Raw genomic sequence first — 20,101 nt, 5'->3', positions numbered from 1 at the left:
GTGACAGATGTGCACAGCACATACAGAACTGTTGGATTTCATTAACCGTGATGCAGTGCATGCAGAACGTCATCAATGCTTGAGCAGAAATCCACCTAGGAAAAGGAGCTAGACTGTTGTGCCTTTACAATGTTAGATTTTCCAGAAAATATTACAATGAGGACAAAAGAAACACATATGAACACATAGTGACGAAATACTACACCATTAAGACACTGCATTTGCCAGTCATTCATAACTGTTGCAGTCTTTCTATAGGCAGAAGTGCTAAGTAAAAGGCGCCATCTACTGGTTAAAATGTCACAGCACGTTTAACCACATCACAGCCAGACAGGCTAAGAAAAATGTATATATATATTTTTTAAAATATTTAAAATTTCACTCAGCTTATAAAAAAAAAATGACATCCATCATGGAAATATAATTATTAGTATCACCGAGATTCATGTGACTGAAGGGTTTTATTTCAGTTTGGTTTAAAAATTATGACTGTTTGAATTATTACCCTGCTGTTATCCTTTTCTTTTTTTTTTTAAATAAAAGAAAACTCATAAGCCCCCTAAATTATAGCTGTTTTCCTTTGATCAGTTTGCCATCCATTAATAAACGTATTGTATGCGTACCAAACACAACAAACAAGCTTTGCAACAATGGATCAAAATTAGTCAAGGGTTTGCAGTATAGTTAGTGTAAAATCAAATACCATTTCTACTAATATAGAAAATATCATTTTAGGAATATACATGCATGTTTCATTTACTCCTTTCCATGTAATTTGACATACAATAATGTTTAATTTACGATTTCGTGGCTAAAGCTCTACAGCTCTCTAGTAAAGGCTCGTCTCCAAACACTGTCCAAGAGCATGCTGGGAGATTCCCAATAGGCTACGATATGAAATTAAGATTCAATTTGAATATTTAAATATTCCGGTAGTAGCCAGTCCATCACACAAATGATCCCCTCCATGATCCCCTCTCTGTGAAAGTTATCGTAGTTGTGCCCGCCTCTTCCTTTGCGGTTTTTTTTTTAATTTTTATAGCTCAGTCTAATTTCAGAGTAAGAGCTGGAAGTCCAGCGAGTGAGCGGAAGCGGTTGGCAATGCACTCTTAATTGTTCAATGACAACAGTTCCAGCAACATTATGTCATGGCCGGGGAGGAAACAGGCGAGGAAGGGCAAACACGAGGGACTCCAGAGAAAGGCATAACTTAAAGGTATTTATTTATGTAAGGGAGACGAAGGGAAGACACGGGGAACACAGGAACACGCAGGCACAATAACGTCACACGCAGGCACAATAACGTCACACGCAGGCACAATAACATCAACGACGCGACAAGGAGCATGGGAAACACAAGACTTAAATACACAGAAGGTAATGAACAAATGGAAAACAGCTGGGAGGGAAGTACAAGACAAACTAAACCCAAAGCACACAGACCAGGAACCTACCAAAATAAAACAGGAAATAACTTGACACCCAGACTAAACACCTAAGGACAGCACATCAGTATGGGGAGACAGACACCATAATAACAGAACTATACATGAACATAAACACTGGGCCACCGGCCATGGTAACATACGGGACCACAGAAATCGGTGCTTCGTTTACAGACATTAAAGTAAGTTAGCTAAGTTTTTACTCATAAGTTAGCAAGAGTCAGTGCATGCTAACTCTTGCTAACTTATGAGTAAAAACTTAGCAAGAGGTAGCAAGAGTCAGTGCATGTTTCCTGTGCTGGAAATATCATCAAACCTAGCCACACATCCCGGTGTTGTGCCAAAAAGTGATCGTCTGCCAGAAAGTGATTTTTGATGTTTCTATGTGCTTTTATGTGTAATGTATTTGCTCATATTGGTGAATAGAGTGTAGTCAATAGGATTTATGAAGGGCTTAGATATAAAATTAAGAAATGACCTGTTATTCAAGTATATTTATGACTCTGCATTATTGCATGTACATTATAATAAATCCAGTTCTCTTTGGTCACTTAAAATATCTTTATAGAGTGTAATGTCATATTTGTTCTGATTTGTGCTGCCCTCTTGGCCACATATATCTTTAAAAATCTGGCCAATCGCAGTTTTTACCCTGATAAATAAAGAATATATAAAAGTCGCTGCCAAAAACTGATTGCAGCTTCTACCTTGTGACAGAAATGTTGTTTCTTACTCAAAATGACTTGATATCATTCACGAGAGAAATGTTTGACATATTTTTCACAGATTATAGGTCAGCAAGTCATTTACAACAGTTTAAATATGGGCAATCATTTTCTGGCAATCACTTTTAGGCAGACAATCACTTTTTGGAACAACACCTGTTAGTAATATTATTTCTATCCAAAGTCCATAGTGTTATGCTTAAGTTCTCAGGGACCCCCACCTAGTCTGTACATAGTCTGAGACCAAAAATTACATTGAAAAGTTATTAAATCAGGCATACTGAAAGAAAACAAACGTCCCGATGTTACCTAGTAGTCACTAGTGTAGACCAGTATGACTGTAAGCGGCTAATTCTCATATCAAATCTTTATAAGTACTTCTACTGTAGCACTGAACACATTTTCCAGGACTTTTATTTGCCAATTGTCCTCTATTAACTTGTTGTTCACAAGAGTTACCAGGCTCGTCAGTGACTATTTCTTTTGTTTATCTGCAGAGGGAACACTACAGCTGCATCAATGAGAGGTACCTTACTGTCTGTGTAGACAGCATAGAAGTTTAAAGTGTACTTTTTAACCTCTTACCCAGCCTTCTTTCCACCTTCTTCTCTAACTGGGCACTTTTAACATCAAGTAGTCTAATTTGTCCCTGAATGTGTGAATGCCAGTTTAACAGAATACTATAAATCTGTACCCTAATAGTTTTAAAATGTCATACAAATGCATTGTCAGCTGTGTTTTCAGTGTGCTTAATATCAAGCTCTACATTTAAATGTTTTCCCTCCTTAGATATCTGCACCTCCTCAACGAAAACCAGCTTGTGGATAATGCAGGTCACATTTTCCTTCTTATCTTTCATAACAGCTGTGCTGGTGAATAAATGAAGTTCAAATCTGTTATGCATCACCAAATAGAAAATGTAGCCTACATTTGTGTAGCAAATGTAGCTACATTTGTGAGAATATAACTCAATAAGTTTGCAAATTTATATGTATTTTATGACAAACCCTAACTTGACTGGGTTAATATCTATTAACCTTGAAAGACTCTGGCTTATAATTGCATGATTGGTAATACATTGTAACCTAATGACCACTTTAACTGTTTTGATAAATGTTCTGTGGGACATTCGCTAACTGACTGAGTTCAGCTGTAGAGGTGGCCACTGAGGGGCATCGATTAGAATGCACAGTCCAGAGCTTTGTCACTGAAGATTTATTGTGGGATTGATGGAATGATACAACAGGATATTTGCTATGAGTGTGTGGGTATGTGTGTGGTTCTGAAAGAAACAGAAATATAAACATAACTAGCCATGGACTGATAAGTTCTCATCACCACAATACATAAGCTCACACATGCAGCTTAGCTTGTAACATAATTCAGCCTAGTCATGGTTAGCATGGTGTAGCTTAAATGAATTAACAGCTTTAGCCTCCATACATGTAATTAGAACAGCTGGAACAAGGCCATCTCTATACATTGCAACAAACAAAGACACAGGAATAATAATAATAGTACTGACAAATATACAAATATTCACATGACTTGTGATCGCTATCTGGACAGCTAGGTCCGCCATTACACAAACTACGTTGCACTCGCGGTAAAAAATGCAGCCGCGATAAGGCGATTATTAACTAATTACAAATGCGAACACTTACTACAGCTACACAGAGTACTTGGACGAATACTCACTTGTTATTGAACGCACACAGGGATTAATGTCAAGCCAGAAACTACCTACAATCACACAGGTCCAAACAATAGCGATCACAATACTAGCACTCTCCAGCCACTCTTCTTCTCCTCCCGACAATGCTACAGCTCACACAATGCTGCGCAGCGCAGCGCTCCCTCATCAGCTGGGTTCCGGTGCAATTGAAGGCTGATCTAGGATCAGCCCTTTGTTACAGCCGCCCCAAATTTGTACTATCAAATTTGTCACTTGACAAAGGGCTGATCGGGTCCATGTCTGGGATGTCTGGGAGGGCGATGAGGCGCGCCACAGGCCTCGTATAGGTCTTGTCCTTGACCTGGACCACAGCTGTCCTGACTCTTCCATCTGTCCCTGGGATGACCTCTGTGACCCGGCCAAGTGGCCACAGGGCCCGAGGGAGCTGGGGATCCACTACCATCACGATGGTTCCTAGTTTCAGTTGGGAGGTATCTTTGTGCCACTTGGAGCGTGGCTGAAGAGTAGAAAGGTAGTGGCGGATGAAATGGGTCCAGAACTGGTCTGCCAACACCTGGGTGTGTCTCCAGCGGCGGCGGCTAAGCATTTCTGTGTCAGTGTAGACTGCCTGTGGCAGTGATGGGTCCGGCCGCCCCATGAGGAGGAGATTGGGGGTCACAGGATCCACATCAGCCACATCTGTGGAGACATAGCCGAGAGGTTTGGAGTTTAAAATCCCCTCAATCTCAATTAGCACTGTCCGGAGGACTTCCTCTGGGATAGGCTGAGGCCGGATGGTGGCGTACAAGGCAGCCTTCACCGACCTTACTTCTCTTTCCCATATGCCCCCGAAGTGTGGTGCATTTGGTGGGTTGAACTGGAACTGGATCTGGTATTTGGCCAGATGATCCTGGAGGGTGGGGTGCATTGCCTTGAAAGCATCTTTCAGCTCTCGTTCCCCTCCGCGAAAATTTGTCCCCTGGTCCGACAAGAGCTCAGCCGGTTTTCCTCTTCGGGCAATGAATCTGCGAAGAGCCATAAGGAAGGAGTCGGTGTCGAGTCCAGACAGGACATCTAAGTGCACGGCTCGTGTTGTTAGGCACTTAAACAGAATGCCCCATCTTTTCTCATGACGACGGCCCACCTGCACTGTCAAGGGCCCAAAACAGTCCACACCTGTGGAGAAGAAGGGGGGTTTCATTAGCCGCAGTCTCGCCGGTGGCAGGTCGGCCATTCTTGGCACAGATGGATTAGCTCTCCACCTCTGACAGTCAGGGCAGGAACGCTGATGCCGCTTGACTGCTTCGCGACCCTGCAGAATCCAATATTTGCGACGTAGCTCTGCAAACAACCGTTCTGCTCCAGGATGGTGCAGGCTCCTGTCAGTATCATGGATGAGGAGCTGAGACACTCTGTGCCGGGGGTCTAGGACCACTGGGTGGATGGCATCTAGGTCCAGCTGGTCACTGCGGCGAAGACGCCCTCCAACACGAATCAGCTGCACTGTCTCATCATACTCTGGGGCAAGACAGCGGAGCCTACTGGTGGCTGGCACTGGCTTGCCAGCCCTCAGTAGGTCCAGTTCCTCAGGGAAACTGTCCTGCTGGGCCCTTCTAAGCACCTCTCTCTCAGCTTCCCTGTAGTCTTCGGCAGACAGACATGCCTGGTCTGCAACTGCCCCATGCAGGGCTCGAGCTACAGCCTCAGTCAATTCCCCAAAGGAGGAGCACTGATCAGTATCAGGCCCCAGTGAGGTTGTTACTGATGTAGTGAGGCAGCAGACAGTTGGCCTTCGCAGCTCCGCCACATCCTCGGCCTCTCCTACTACAGCCGCAGGCTGTGCCGGCCAAAGGTTTGTTACCTGTTGCAGGAAGGCTGGCCCATGCCTCCACCTGCTGTCACTGGCCAGCTCTAGCAGCGTCTTCCCCCGAGTGATGTCGTCAGCTGGGTTGTTGGCTGAGTCCACATACCTCCAGGCCTGGGCATCAGTAAGCTCCTGGATTTCGGCAACTCGGGTGCCGATAAATACCTTGTATCGACAGGAGTCAGACTTGAGCCATGTGAGGACTGTAGTGGAGTCAGTCCATAGAATGATGTTGCGGATGGGCCCAGTCAGCTCTCTCTGCAGCAGTGAGGCTAACTGAGCAGCAGTTAGTGCGGCACACAGTTCAAGTCTCGGCATTGACAGCTGTTTCTTTGGCGCAACTCTAGACCTCGCTGACAGGAAAGCCACTTCCACATAGCCATCTAGGCTCTCTGCTCGCAAATAAGCTACTGAGCCATAGGCTTTCTCTGAAGCATCTGCGAAGATGTGCAGGTCTCGATGACAGCGGGGGCTGTCCATTCCTGGGCTGACGTAACAGCGGGGCAGTGAAATGTGGGAGAGATCCTGCAATTCCTCCTCCCATGCCAACCAGGGTTGCAGCACATCATCAGGTAGGGAGGGGTCATCCCAGTCTCTGTGTTTGTCCCACAACCGCTGTACTAAGACTTTGGCCCGTGTCGTGAAAGGGACAATAAAGCCCAGAGGGTCATACAGACGGGCGAGGACTCTATAGATGTTCCGCAGAGTAGGTGTGGGGTGATCCGGTATCCGATACTTGTACCCCATGGTGTCCGAGCTACAGAGCCAGCGAAGCCCCAGGGCCAGTTCTTGAGGGTCGGTGTCGGACTCCGTGAGCCACAGCTCATTGCTCTCCGATCTGGCTTCCTTTGGGAGGTGACTGATGACCGCAGGCATGTTGCTGGCCCACTGGCGCAGCACAAATCCACCCATCGCTAGCAATGCCTTGAGCTTGTCAACCAGGTGTTGGGCTTCTTCAACAGAGCAGAAGCTCTGCAGGCAGTTGTCTACATAGAATGACCGCTCTATGGATACGCGGACATCCTCGCCTGGCTGGCTGTGGTCGAACACGTGCTTCTGCAGTGCAAATGTGGCACAACAGGGGCTGCAGGTTGTGCCAAATGGAAGGACTTGCCATACATACATGCTGGGTGGTTTCTCTGTCTTCAGGTTTCGCCACAAGAAGCGGAGCAATGGCTTGTCCTCAGGGAGCAACCTCACCTGATGAAACATACCTTGAATATCGCTGCTGACCGCGACTATGTGTTCCCTGAAGCGCAGGAGGACTCCTAATAAGCTTACACTCAGCGGGGGGCCTGGCAACAGCAGCTCATTAAGATTGTCTCCCTTGTACACATAGGAGCAGTTAAACACGATCCGGTTCTTCCCGTTATGGGTTACCATGTGGTGTGGGATGAACCAGGATTCAGCTGCCCCTTCCAGCTCCTCTTCTGGCACCTTCTTGGCATAACCGGCTTTCTCAAGCTTGTCTATCTCCGCACAATATGCCGCGGCTTTGTCAGGGTCTCTCCGCAGGCGTCTCTCTGTGCTGCGGAGACTGGCTAGTACTGCCTCCTTAGGTGCTTTAAGTTGTGGCATGTCCTTCACTCTGAGAAGGGGAGTGGCATAGCGCTGGATACCGTCGACATTGACGCGAACAGTCTTTGTCTCTAGCAGGTGGACAGCGTCCTGGTCCTGCCTGGAACGTGTGACTAGCCGCTCATTCTTGTAGGGAAGGACATCTAATTGCCACAGTCTCTCCACACTGTGAAGGAGCTCAGCCGTCGGGGAGAGAGTGGAGAGCTGCAGACACTGCTGTGTGATGGACTGCTGCTTGATGTGCTTGGTTGGCCCCTGCAGGGTCCAGCCAAGCCGTGTCTTCACTGCAGCTGGAGCTCCTGGAGGACCCAGGCGCACCTGCTCCACAGGTGTGATGAGATGAGTGTAGTCAGATCCGATTAGCAGTAGAGGGCGCACCCTGTTCAATGCTTGGAGGGGAAGGCCTCGTAAGTGTTTATGCCTTCTCTGAAGGGCTTTCACAGGGTGGGTGTGCTCCGCCAGTCCCAGTTGGTCCGCTGTGAATGCTCTGTTTATCTTGAAGGACCTTTTTGGCTGATCAGTGGGTGAGAGGGAGAACGACACTGCGGCGCCGTGTATCACTTGAAGGTCCTGCCGCACGGTCCGAAGAGCCAGGTCTTCGGCTTCACCTCTCAGTTTGAGCCTTTGTGTTGCCTCCGGGAGGATTATGGTCCGCTCTGATCCATCGTCAAGGATGGCATAGGTCTCAATGGCCAGGGGACCGTTGCGTAGCAGCACCTTGCTGACCTTCAGCAGTACTTGGCTGCATCCTGATCGCCGATCAAGGTATAGGATTTCATTGGTTGTGCTAACAAGGCACGCAGTGTTCTCCGTTTGAGGCTTGGCATTCACCTCATGCAATGCTTGCAGGTGTCTCCCTTTGCATTTCTCACACAGCATCTTCAGACGGCACTGAGCAGCTTGGTGCAGGCGACCGCATCGCCAGCATCTCCTGTTCGTCTTGATCCACGCTGTTCTCTGGTCCACTGTGAGCTGTGAAAAGTTAGCACATTGGTCGAGAAAGTGCTGATTATTGTTGCAATAGGGGCAGTACGCCGTTCTATTGGCTCGCTGGGCTCCAGCAGGTAGCTTTGCTGCCGTGGGGGTACTCTCGGGCTGATCAGCAGCAAGCAGAACACTGATGCTCTTTCCCCCTTTGCTATCACGACGTCGCTCGGGCTTGGACCCCGCGCTGTTCTTGTCCTCGCGATGCAGGGACTCATACACTGTCTCCTGGATCTTCAGCTCGTAGTTGAGCCAATCAGAGAAGTGCAGGAGGCTGGGGATGGTGATGCGCATGGGATACAAGAACCTCTTGAATTCTGCCCGCATGTCTGGAGACAGCTTGGAGAGGAGTCGGGTGACGTGGGATCCGCAGCGGAGCTCTGTCTGTCCACTGTCCCCCAGCTGATCCAGCATGCCCACTAATGCTCTGACTTTCAGTGCAAACCGCTTGAAGCCACTGACATCACCCCGTGCCACACTTGGGGCTTCCATCAGGTCTGCAATCCTTTTGAGAGCAAGTTGGTGTGGCTGCCCGTAATGCTCAATAAGGCTTGCCATTGTCTCTGTGTAAGGATAGGAGGAGCTTGTGTACGAATCTGCGATGAGAAGGGCCTCCTCATACTTCAAGTGGTCGACAAGAATCTGGTACTTGAAGCGCTCTGTGGCGTCCTCTGGCAACAGATTCTCCAAGGCAACCTTGAGCCTGGCAAATTCCCTCGGGTCCCCTTTAGTAAATAGAGGGATAGTGGGTTTTGGACCACGGTAGACTAACTCACGCTGATGGATGCCGAAGTCTGACTCCCTCTCTGCTGGTACGTGAGGCTGGCAGTAGTCGGGGGTTCGTGGCTTTGGTACGGGGTGTGGCTCTGGGTGTGGCACCTGTTGCTTTGTCTTTAAGTCCCTCAGCAGCTCTGTGAGTTCTGTAATCACATCTTGCCCCAGAGGTGGCAGTGGGTCATCTGTTACTGGAGGTGGTGGCTTTGGCCAGATGCCGTCACCTCCCGGAGGTGGCATATCTCCAGCTGTTGCTGGTGGAGGTGGAGGCAGTGGTGGGATCTGGTCCATGCCATCATGCTGCTGCAATGGGTGTAGCAGGGAAGCTGCCTGCTCTATTTGCTGAGAATAGGTAAGCGAGACCATGTGTGGTTGCGGGACCGGTGATGCTCTCTCGTCAAGTCGCCGCTGCAGTTGCAGCATCTGCCTTTGCATTCTCTGATTCTCCTCCATCAGTTGGTGAAGAGCATTAAGGACTTCTGGTGTAGCTCCTGAATCCTGCTTTGGCTGTGGTGTAATAGGCATGCTCTGGAAAAGGGGGTCTGCCTCATCCGACACATGCCAATGGTTTGTGCCTGCTCCAAGCTGAGCATCCGAATCAGCATACTCGACTGGTAAAGAGGCGAGAGGCGTCATCCTGGCGGGTCTCTCCGGTGTTCCTTTCAGGCTACGACAGGGTGGCTGACGCGGGGACAGGTAAGCTGCATCCGGGGGGCTGAAGGCCACTTGTTGTTCTGGGAGGGAGACTACATATTCTTCCATCCAGGCTGGTTGCCGCGTCATGCGTCGTGGGCGGGCACCCGCTGCATAATAATGTGTTTGCTGGTCTTGGGACATCTCTGGCAATCCTCAGTAACCACAATAAAAGGAATCCTCGCTGGGGCCTCCAAATGTTCTGTGGGACATTCGCTAACTGACTGAGTTCAGCTGTAGAGGTGGCCACTGAGGGGCATCGATTAGAATGCACAGTCCAGAGCTTTGTCACTGAAGATTTATTGTGGGATTGATGGAATGATACAACAGGATATTTGCTATGAGTGTGTGGGTATGTGTGTGGTTCTGAAAGAAACAGAAATATAAACATAACTAGCCATGGACTGATAAGTTCTCATCACCACAATACATAAGCTCACACATGCAGCTTAGCTTGTAACATAATTCAGCCTAGTCATGGTTAGCATGGTGTAGCTTAAATGAATTAACAGCTTTAGCCTCCATACATGTAATTAGAACAGCTGGAACAAGGCCATCTCTATACATTGCAACAAACAAAGACACAGGAATAATAATAATAGTACTGACAAATATACAAATATTCACATGACTTGTGATCGCTATCTGGACAGCTAGGTCCGCCATTACACAAACTACGTTGCACTCGCGGTAAAAAATGCAGCCGCGATAAGGCGATTATTAACTAATTACAAATGCGAACACTTACTACAGCTACACAGAGTACTTGGACGAATACTCACTTGTTATTGAACGCACACAGGGATTAATGTCAAGCCAGAAACTACCTACAATCACACAGGTCCAAACAATAGCGATCACAATACTAGCACTCTCCAGCCACTCTTCTTCTCCTCCCGACAATGCTACAGCTCACACAATGCTGCGCAGCGCAGCGCTCCCTCATCAGCTGGGTTCCGGTGCAATTGAAGGCTGATCTAGGATCAGCCCTTTGTTACAATAAATATATAAAATAACAGACTGGGGTCAGCAGAAGCACATGCTGAGGTGCATAGTGCATAGAGTTCATCAAATTTCTGCAGTCAGTCGCTATATTGCTGATTGAATTTATACCTTCATGATATATTTAAATTTATTGTTTTTGTGATTTAGAATCAGTTAAAATGAGGATCCAAATGCAGGAAAGAAAGGAGGAAGATTACCAGGTTGCAAAAAAAAAAAAGAACCTACAGATGACACAGTAATACAATAGACACAGAGGGGGAGAAGGATGAGTCCAAACAAAAGCCCAATGGATATGATCCAAACAGAAAAAGAACAATACTCAGACACAGTTAATTAAGACCAAGGATGATAAACTGTCATGGGAGGGACACTCTCTCTCTCTCTCTCTCTCTATATATATATATATATAGATATATATATATAGAGAGAGAGAGTTTTTGGTAGTTTTCAGAGCATTAGTTTTTATATTTGGTTTTATGCTTAGTTTTAGTTTAGTTTTCGTCAGTTTTAGTTTTTCATACTTTGTCAGGTGCAAGAGTGCCTATTGTGTAATAATAACTCGACAAAAGATACCGTTTATCATCAAGAAAAATTGTTGCAAGGATTTTCTTCATTGTAGCATCCATTTGCTGAAAAATAGAGAAAAAAAATTCAGTAATTTTGACAAAAGATAGAATAAATCTGTATAATTTGTATACTAAAACAGCTACTTCTCTCTGGAGTAACAACTCTGCAGTGCAGAAACCTCTAAGATAAAATTGTTTAACCCCATTTTCAAACAAAGGTTAAATAACTGTAGGTACAAATGGGTTTTTTTAAATAATAAAATAAAACAGGATTAATACTGGATTTGTTACACTCCAAGCCTGAGGGACAGTAGCTGGGTCTGTAGCAACAGGTAGCTGCTTTTTCCCTGTCCCACGATACTCAGTGTTTAAAACCCTCAAAGTCTGAGGTGCAAAAATGGCCAGCATACCGGTTTTTACCCCTGGGCTTACAGCACTATTGCTGACTGCTGCTGAATGCTCCTCACAACAAGGTGAACCTGCAGCCGCGCGCACACACACGTTGTTGAAAACCTGCGCTCGCGGAACGACATTTGCGTATATTGTTTTCTCTCACGAGTGACTTCTGACCTAATTATAATTCCACACTCATCTATCCACAATTTTCCAGCCAACACTCATCAAAATGGCAGCTGTCTGTCTTCGGGGGAGGGGCGGGCTCACAAACAAACTGACAGGTCACATGCAGACGTGCAGACCAGGTGGAGAAATTTCAATTTTAGACTTTCCAATGCATTTTGTTTCTGTTTCATAAGTGAACTATTAAGTCAATTTTATTTTAAAAAGCAATTACAATTTTAAGCACTTTCAAGCACTACTATATCCAAAATTTAAGCACTTTTCAAACCTTGAAAATACAACATTAAAATCCAAGCATTTTAAGGATTTCCAGCATCCATACGATTCATTTAAGATATAGTATTCAAGCCTATGGTTTCTGTAACACCACAAATAACAGAATTCTGAATGGAGGCAGGGGCACGAACATCCCGCTGTTGAATTTCAACCCCAGCCCGCCCCTGAATTGGGCACGTTGCTAAAACAACATCGTTTCACAAAAAGCTTTTAAGACACTTGCTGCAGCAGAAATGTGACTGAAATAAAGCTAAAATAAATATGGGATCAACTTCGTTTCAGCATAGTCACCATGCAGTTTCAAATCCTTCTGTCAGTGTAAAGATATAACTGGGGTAACTCAAGAATGGTTAAGTAGGCCAGACTAGCTCAGTCATAGCCGCATTTGTTGGGGTGTTTAAAGAGAAAGCCAAGCCTACTAAACGGTTAGCATGATTTCCACTTTCTCTAAGCCTTTAAGTTTTTCTTAGCTAATCTATATATGCAAACAAGTTTGTCATGTTAAATTAGCTAGGCTGCTCCGGCCTCACATAAGCGTTACATACTAAACATGTCGAGCATGCATGTAACATGGGGTGATAGCATGATGATATGTATAGCAGAATGATCAAGTCTCCTTCTTAGTTATGCTTAACTACCGAAAACCTAAACGGTGGTCAACGCTAACATTACATTCAGCAGTAATGGTGAAAACTTGTCTAACCAAAAAAAAATTAAGCTTCACATCAACAAATACAATCCCTGTGTCGTTTTACTTTCTTGTGGCGACTGTAATTTCAAGTATAAAATACACTTACCTTAGTTTTCCTTCTTTGTTGAAATTGCCGTGACAGTTACCGCGTCCATTTTCAAAAGGAATTAAAAAGAAAACTAGGCGGGCAAGTAGGAGTTAAAGAAGCAATGTGATTGGTCGGTGGTTTAACACATGATATGTGTGTCCCAGCATTTAGACCAGTCAACACATACTGTGTAGAAAACAACACAATATGTGTCTACGTGGGAATAACACAAAACTTGTGTCATCAAACAACACATCTGTTCTAAGAGTGTTCCAATAAATGCTCAACAACCTCAATTTCAACTTTCAAGACCAAAAAGTCCCAGTCGGCACACCAGCATGGGACCGCAAGGTAATTAACATACACAATCCAGCTACACAAGCATAAATGGTCAGCCACTTAAGTAGGTTGTGTACAGAGGCCGTAAAGCTAGCTCTCCGAGCCAACACTCCGTACTCGTCACATATGGGCAGGGTCCCTCTGCGTCACTCCTAAACGCGCTGGGTACCCCCCTCGCGTCGTTAATCAACGCGCAGGGTGCCCTCATTGAGTGCTATAGAGCTCCCCCCGCGTTGATAATTGACAACATGAGAATACAGAGGGAGAGCCCGTTTGCCGTATATTTAGATGGTTCCAAAATCACATTATAGAGGCCTCTAATGACTACAATAAACTATGTAATGTAAACAACTACAATGATGCAAAATTACAGCATATAATTACAGACTATAACGCTTGTACCTGTTATTTCGTTGATGGAAGAGGCGATGCATGCTGGGTAATGTCAGACACTGGCTCCCTTTATTTTTCAATAGTACCTATAAAATGTGCTACGATGACTTTCCCGGTTGGCATATCTGTGAATTCCTAACGGGTTCATTCATTCCGCTTCAGTTTGAACATATTTCATCCTGTGGATTTATGCAGTCATTTACCATCTCTGATTTAGACAATCCAGCTTTTGGAGCTGTACCAAAAATTAATAAATAAATAAATAAGGACAACTTTAATGTGGGCCAAAACATGTGCAGTGTTCATCTAAGATTATGCCGATTAACGTATTTTTTTTTATTTTTTTTTATTTCAAATCCGTGTCACTGACGTCATCGTATGCGACCATTACAAGAGCGCTCGGTGAGTGAAAACACACACCTGTAGAGATTTTATATAAAACACAAAAGAACCCGAAAGTGTCAGCTCACAAATTTCTTGTTAGCATTTTTAGGAGTGAAGGGGAGCAATTTTGTGGGATAGTGAATAATTTAAGACATTTAAAAATATATCTTGCCACAGTACATTTGCGGTAAGCTAGCTAAGGTAGCGGCTGTTAGCCTATCAAGTTCACGTTTGGCTTACTTCTTACAGGTAATCATCCAGGTACAGTCACAGGGAGGGTTTGCTCATGCATGCTTCGTTACCTACATCACAGCAAAGTTTGTAAAGTTTAAGGAGTTTAATGCAGATCAGTGTTGCCACATTGGGTTGATGCATCAAATCTGTCCAGATGTATAATGTATACAGGTTCATTCATACTTTGATTTGTAACTTTTCAGTATTACACAGTAAATAAACAGCTGACCAAGAGCCCACTGTAAAACATCAGTGGGCAGTAAGTAGATATAATCTAACTTGTTAAACTGCATCAAGCTTTGACAGTTTGCCAGCTGAGTGACTGGGTGTGTTCAGATCAATAAGAATTGAATGTACATATTGATTTATGCAGTTTTCCTACTTGTTGAATTTAAAAGCAGGACAAACTTGGGAAAGAACACCCAAAATCCTCTCCACCTGTCTTTGCCAGCCAATAGTCCAGAAAATCTCCCAGTGTGGCAACACCGATCAAGAGAACACTGAAAAGCAAGCTGTTTCTATTCTGAATGCTTTTTTCCCTCAACAGGTACCTCAGACACTAGTTTAATATCCTTTCCTACTTCCTGTTTGTGAAAAACACCCAAAGGCACTTTTAAGAGCCACGGCTGTCTCGTTTCTCTGTCCTCACTGCTGTCGCTGCTCTTATTTGTCAGTCCTTCTGTTGTCCCTGTCTCTGTTTCTGTCTCTGTTACTTGTGAATGTTTTTGTGTATTTGCTTTTTCTGTCGATCACTATGAGTGATTTGAAAATCCAAGATCCTTTAATGATCCTGGATAATGAGACTGATCAGCATGAAATAACTGATGAGCTTCAACATCTTGATGACTTGCTTGATGAACTGAAGCAAGAGGAAGCTCCAGTACCAGTGAAGACACCTAACCAACAGTGAGGTGGAGAAAGCGAGACAAGGATGGAAATGAGCTGTATTTGAGGCCAAGATCAACCAGGCACCAGCCACATAAGGGTCAGTACTTTTTCATAGATCATTGGAAGATATCGATTGTGTAGACACATATCAATAAATTAGGGTTTGAACCAGTCATTTCATTGTTTTGGCACAAAAAGTAAATTCACGATAATTAAGTTTTTGATCCAAACTTAAGTATAAATAAGTATGCATAAACTACAGAATGAGCTCATGAAAGGTAACACCTCTCTTAGCAAATGTGGCTGTCATGTTAATGCAGTGACATAATGTACTTGACTGTTACCGCCACACAAAGATTTTGGGTCAAATTTATTGATATGCCTTGAAATAATCACACCAGCTGTCATAACTGAAGATGATTTATAAAGTCTCCCAACACAAAGATGCTTTGCATCTTCAAAGCATTGTAAATTTTTTAAAAATAAAACTAAATCATCAATTAGTTATAATTTTTTGACACAGCATTACAGTCATCACATAGCAAGCAGGTATAGACACTGAATGGGAATGGGGCCTCTGTGTTATGAAAGTGGATTGATTTGTATTTTTGATACACTTTTGATGTTTATTACAGCTGCCCACAGGCAGAAGGACAGTCCTACTGTTAATAACACTCACTGTGAGGCGGCCTTTGCTCCAGAGACTGTTGGTATGTATTTTATTGTGGCTCCAGTAAATCAAAGCTGTATGCTCACATATTTGTACTTGTTTCTGTACAAAAATATCAGACACTGAGCTAGGACATAAATTTAATGTTTTTATTTTAATACAAATTTACAAGAATTTTTATCAATTCAACCATTACATTTTAGTTCCACGTCTACTCTATACAATACACTCTGCAACTGAAATAAACTACAATAAAAAAGTATTGTTTGTTTAACAGAGTGTTTTCTACAAGAACTCCAGAGCTCACTGAGTGATGCTTCAAGTGATCAGCATGAAACACCTCCACCAAGAGCTCCTCTTCTGGCTTCCTTGAACTGGAGCACACGAAAAAGTCTCTTTTCAGAGAGTTGGAGGGCAGAAAGACCCCGTCTGGTGAATACCATGGCGGCTCGAGAAAGCGTGTTAGCACACACATGCCAGCAGTGTGGGAGCAATCCAGCTGTGCTTCGTTGTCGTGACTGTCTACCACTCCCCTTCTTTTGTGCCACATGTGATGTCATCATGCACACCAGACATGTCCTTCACAACAGAGATGCTATGACTGCTGGATTCTTCCAGCCATTGCCTCCAACGACTTACATTGTAAATAAGACTCTTTGCCATGGTGGTAAGTTTTGGGTTGTGACTAAGCTCGTTATTTTTACTGCTTAAACATTCCCCTCACTCTCTTGTTTTTTTTTAAATATTTGGGCTGTCGCTCAGCTTCCTTGGCTCTCAGGTACATTTTTAGCAGTCTACTCTATGATGGCTGTTAAGTGTTTTAATGTTCTCAAGAAAGGCACATATCCTAGTTGATACAACTTGTGTTAATTCATATACAACACATTTGTTAATTTCTTCAGCAAGACTTGTACCTGTGGAGAGTCCAGCCAGTATCTGTGGATGTCCACCAGAGTCTTTGAGGATCAAACCAGGAAAGGCTGTTGCTGTGATCACAATAAATGGTAGGTAGAACTTTATTTATTCACACACCTATAAACTCTTACAAGTTTGTCACATACTATTGAGTATTTTGTCAGGCATAAATAAGCTCTCTCCCTAAAATAATAACCTTTTACACTGGAGTCATGAGTTTTTTCATTTTTCTAGGACGTTGCGATCTCAGCATGCCGGAACTGAGGTGTGAGGCATGCCAAGCTTCTTGGACCTCTGGAGTAGACCAACTAAATCGAAGTGATTACTGGCCTGCTACCCTTCACTTTTCTACTGTTTATGCCACAGATGTCTTCTTTTCATTTGAAGAAATGAAGATGGCAGCACCAGGACTCTCCTGCCAAGCATTTTAAAAAATGCTGGATCAACGAACTGTCCGTTTTGGTCGTGTGAGTACCTTTACTTATCTATCCTACAGTATGGTTCTTCTGTTTTATTGGGTATCCAAAAGCCACTTATGGCATATTTTTTACTGTTGATATTGTTAATTTTAAAACAGATGGGGAAGATCTCAGCGGACAGCTTTCAGAAAAGCTTTTTTGAGTGGGAAGCTGTGAGATATGACTTAGATAACATTTTAAAGGAGGATCCCTTCACATGTCATGCGTGCACCCCAGATATGCTTGCAGTTTCAGTGGATGGAAATCGCAAGCATTACCGTTTCAAGAATGCAGCTAAGTATGGGAAAATATGTATATTGTTACAGTGTTTGCATCATTAAAAAAATGTGACTAACTTTGGACTGTGAGACACCATAAACTGTACTTATCTTTTGTTCAGATCTGAGGAGCAGGCCATCTTCGAAGACATCTTCATAGCAAAGGATGAAGACGTGGCAAGATTTGTGGACTACATACACAACACGAGCAGACATGTAAGATTACAGACCATAATTACATACAGAATTACAGTGACCCCTAACCCCCTACTAAAGAGATAATGTGGACCAATGTCATCAGCCATTTTATTGCATTTAGGTCTCTGGAAGAGGTGTTTGTGGAGGGGAGTGGTCAGCAGCCAGAGAGACCTCCCAAAGATCCAGCAGCAAGATGGAGGAAAGTAACTGGAGCTTGCAGTGTGTAGGCATGGAGTGCTGCTCAGTGCTCTAAATATGTACAGGGGTGAAATTTTTGCTTATCCCTTGTACCTGCAACAAAAGCTGGCCAATCAGCAAATCACTTTTTTTGTATGGATGTGACCTGCAAGTATTGGCCGTATCTTGAAAGAGTAACAAAAAGCTGTCCAGAGCTTCAGCACCTTCTAAACATGAAGCCATTTCTTTCCGTATTTCATGCCAAAGCTCACGATTTCAAATGTGAGGTGAGGAATTCTGACATAGGCACAGAATCACTTTTTATGAGCACTTGCACAGCAACATCAACACCTTTTCATCATTTCATGTGTGTGTGTGTCTGTCTGTCTGTCTCTGTGTGTGTTCGCACTTTTATCCAGGTGAAATGGAGTGGAGCATATCAGGATGGGGCTGGTTTGACACTAGGGGAGGAGGTAGAGCAGTGCAATGCTTTTCTCTCAAGGATTGCAGTTACCACAAAGCATATGTCCAAAGCAGGTGAAAATATGCACTGGTTTGATCTTAAGCTTAAGCACCTACCATAAAGGAAAATAGAAACATAAAATTTTCTCTTTTTTTTTTTCCTCAGGACGGAGAGACATGCTGACTCTTATGGCCATGCGCTGGAATCGCCAAAAGTTAGATAACTTGGCCACCTCTCTGACCCACCGATATCAGAAGGTAATGCTACCCGTGATGTAGTTTTAGATGCTTAATTTTTCTCTGTTCTAAAGATTTGGAGATGTAGTTTAAACATGTTTAATGTTTTTCTTTAATATATCAAATTGGCGATGTAGACCACAAAAGCTCTTCAAAGCCAGCTGCAGAACCTGGAGTCCTTAAAAGTCCAGTTGTCAGTGACTGACAGTCAACTGGATGACTGGGTCAGTGATGTAAAAGAGTGGGCAGAAGGTGAGCACAAAAATGTTTGAAAAATAGATGAAATAGATGAAATTGCTGTTACTTTAAGTTAAGTACAACACACCTCTTTTTTCTACGCTGCAGCAACAACAAGCACAGGTGATGGTGATGCCTTAGTGAGCAGAATTGAAGTGCTGGTAGCGAGTATCAAGAGGCGATGCCAACGACTATATAAAGAAACTGATGGAAACAAAGCCCGTGCCAAGATTCGCCGCAAGATCAGAGAGGAGAAAGGCATCTTGACTTCTGCTGTGGAAAAGTACAACAGAATGGTTCCTGACACAGAAACTCTGCATTTGGAAGAAATCCTGTCTGGTGACAAAGCTTGGCCGTGGCAGCGACCACACAGTGGTATGTATGCCAGTATTTGATTACTTCCAACTTATCTGACAGAGAATGAACTCAGATGCTTCAGATTTCAGCCTAAAACCGCAAATGACTTCAGAGGTTCTTTGTGAATTGATCTGTAGTTATAACTTTGTTATAAATGTATTTCAGACTCTGTCAGTCTTCGAACAAAGAGAAGGGCATTTGATGTCATCATGGCAGTAAAGAGACTTGAGGAGGAAAAGAAGATTCTTGTTAAAGAGATGGACCATCACTGGAAATCTCTTTCAGCTCATGATCATACTCTGAAAGAGCTGTACTGCCTGCTTTCCAGTGATACAGTGAAAGGTATGTATTTAAGTAATGCATAAGCATACACAGTACTAACTGTTTGTAAAGAAACTAATGTGAATTTTTTTGTGTTCAACTTTTGAGGTTTGTCTTGTGGCCTGAGTGAGGAGGGTGTGAACGGTCTACAGAGCATCATCCTCAGAAAGCGAGAGAACGTCAAACAAGTCAAGCTGCATGCGAGAGAGTGTTATCTGCAAGCTTTGTCTGGAGCAGAGGTCATCACCTTTGATCATGCTTCATATGATGAGTTCAATAGTGACTCTGAATTTTCTGATGACAGTCAGTAATCAACATCTGAAATATGTTTGTCTTCAAACTTCCATCCACTTCAAACTTAGTGGGTGTACTGCAGGGGACCCGGGTAGGTATAGACATACCTCACCCACAAATGTACTTTTGGACATATTTTTTTCCACCATATATGTTCCTGTTTATTTATCTTAATTGATCCAGTGGTTACTAGGCCAACAAGGTGTAGTAATGGAACAACCTGTCATTTTATTCATACTAAAATGTGGTGATTTTGTTTGTATGATGTTAATGTGTTTGTTGATTATGTATCAAAACAATAAAATTAATCTGAAAA

The 20,101-nt window shown here is 43.8% G+C and overlaps 2 protein-coding genes across 8 annotated transcripts; one reads left to right on the top strand and one right to left on the bottom strand.

Annotated features, from left to right (window-relative positions):
• The first annotated feature begins 1,489 nt into the window (after nt 1-1,489).
• Nucleotides 1,490-19,981, top strand: LOC115787509 (uncharacterized). 6 transcript variants are annotated; one of them, XM_030740262.1, is made up of 16 exons: nt 1,490-1,627; nt 2,668-2,696; nt 2,960-3,003; nt 14,841-15,278; nt 15,817-15,891; nt 16,129-16,855; nt 17,001-17,233; nt 17,344-17,522; nt 17,625-17,718; nt 17,822-18,164; nt 18,297-18,414; nt 18,506-18,597; nt 18,714-18,828; nt 18,922-19,188; nt 19,336-19,512; nt 19,600-19,981. In XM_030740262.1, exons 10-16 carry the CDS (start codon nt 18,033-18,035, stop codon nt 19,800-19,802), a joined length of 1,104 nt encoding a protein of 367 aa, XP_030596122.1. In that variant the 5' UTR covers nt 1,490-1,627; nt 2,668-2,696; nt 2,960-3,003; nt 14,841-15,278; nt 15,817-15,891; nt 16,129-16,855; nt 17,001-17,233; nt 17,344-17,522; nt 17,625-17,718; nt 17,822-18,032; the 3' UTR covers nt 19,803-19,981. The 6 variants fall into 6 exon arrangements, with proteins under 6 accessions (XP_030596122.1, XP_030596120.1, XP_030596121.1 ...); XM_030740260.1 differs by lacking the exons at nt 1,490-1,627; nt 2,668-2,696; nt 2,960-3,003 and adding an exon at nt 14,042-14,077; XM_030740261.1 differs by lacking the exons at nt 1,490-1,627; nt 2,668-2,696; nt 2,960-3,003 and having other exon boundaries at nt 14,650-15,278; nt 16,129-16,493; nt 16,754-16,855.
• Nucleotides 3,291-5,209, bottom strand: LOC115787510 (uncharacterized). Of its 2 annotated transcripts, none has more exons than XM_030740265.1 (2): nt 3,696-5,209; nt 3,291-3,452 (listed from the first exon to the last, which is right to left on the bottom strand). In XM_030740265.1, the coding sequence occupies exon 1, from the start codon at nt 5,077-5,079 to the stop codon at nt 4,081-4,083; it is 999 nt and encodes a 332-aa protein (XP_030596125.1). In that variant the 5' UTR covers nt 5,080-5,209; the 3' UTR covers nt 3,291-3,452; nt 3,696-4,080. The 2 variants fall into 2 exon arrangements, with proteins under 2 accessions (XP_030596125.1, XP_030596126.1); XM_030740266.1 differs by having other exon boundaries at nt 3,869-5,209.
• Nucleotides 19,982-20,101: the final 120 nt, after the last annotated feature.

Source organism: Archocentrus centrarchus, chromosome 10 (genome assembly GCF_007364275.1).
Source record: "Archocentrus centrarchus isolate MPI-CPG fArcCen1 chromosome 10, fArcCen1, whole genome shotgun sequence".
NCBI classification, from domain to species: domain Eukaryota; kingdom Metazoa; phylum Chordata; class Actinopteri; order Cichliformes; family Cichlidae; genus Archocentrus; species Archocentrus centrarchus.
Note: the sequence above shows the minus strand (reverse complement) of the source record. Positions and strands in the feature narration are given on the sequence as shown.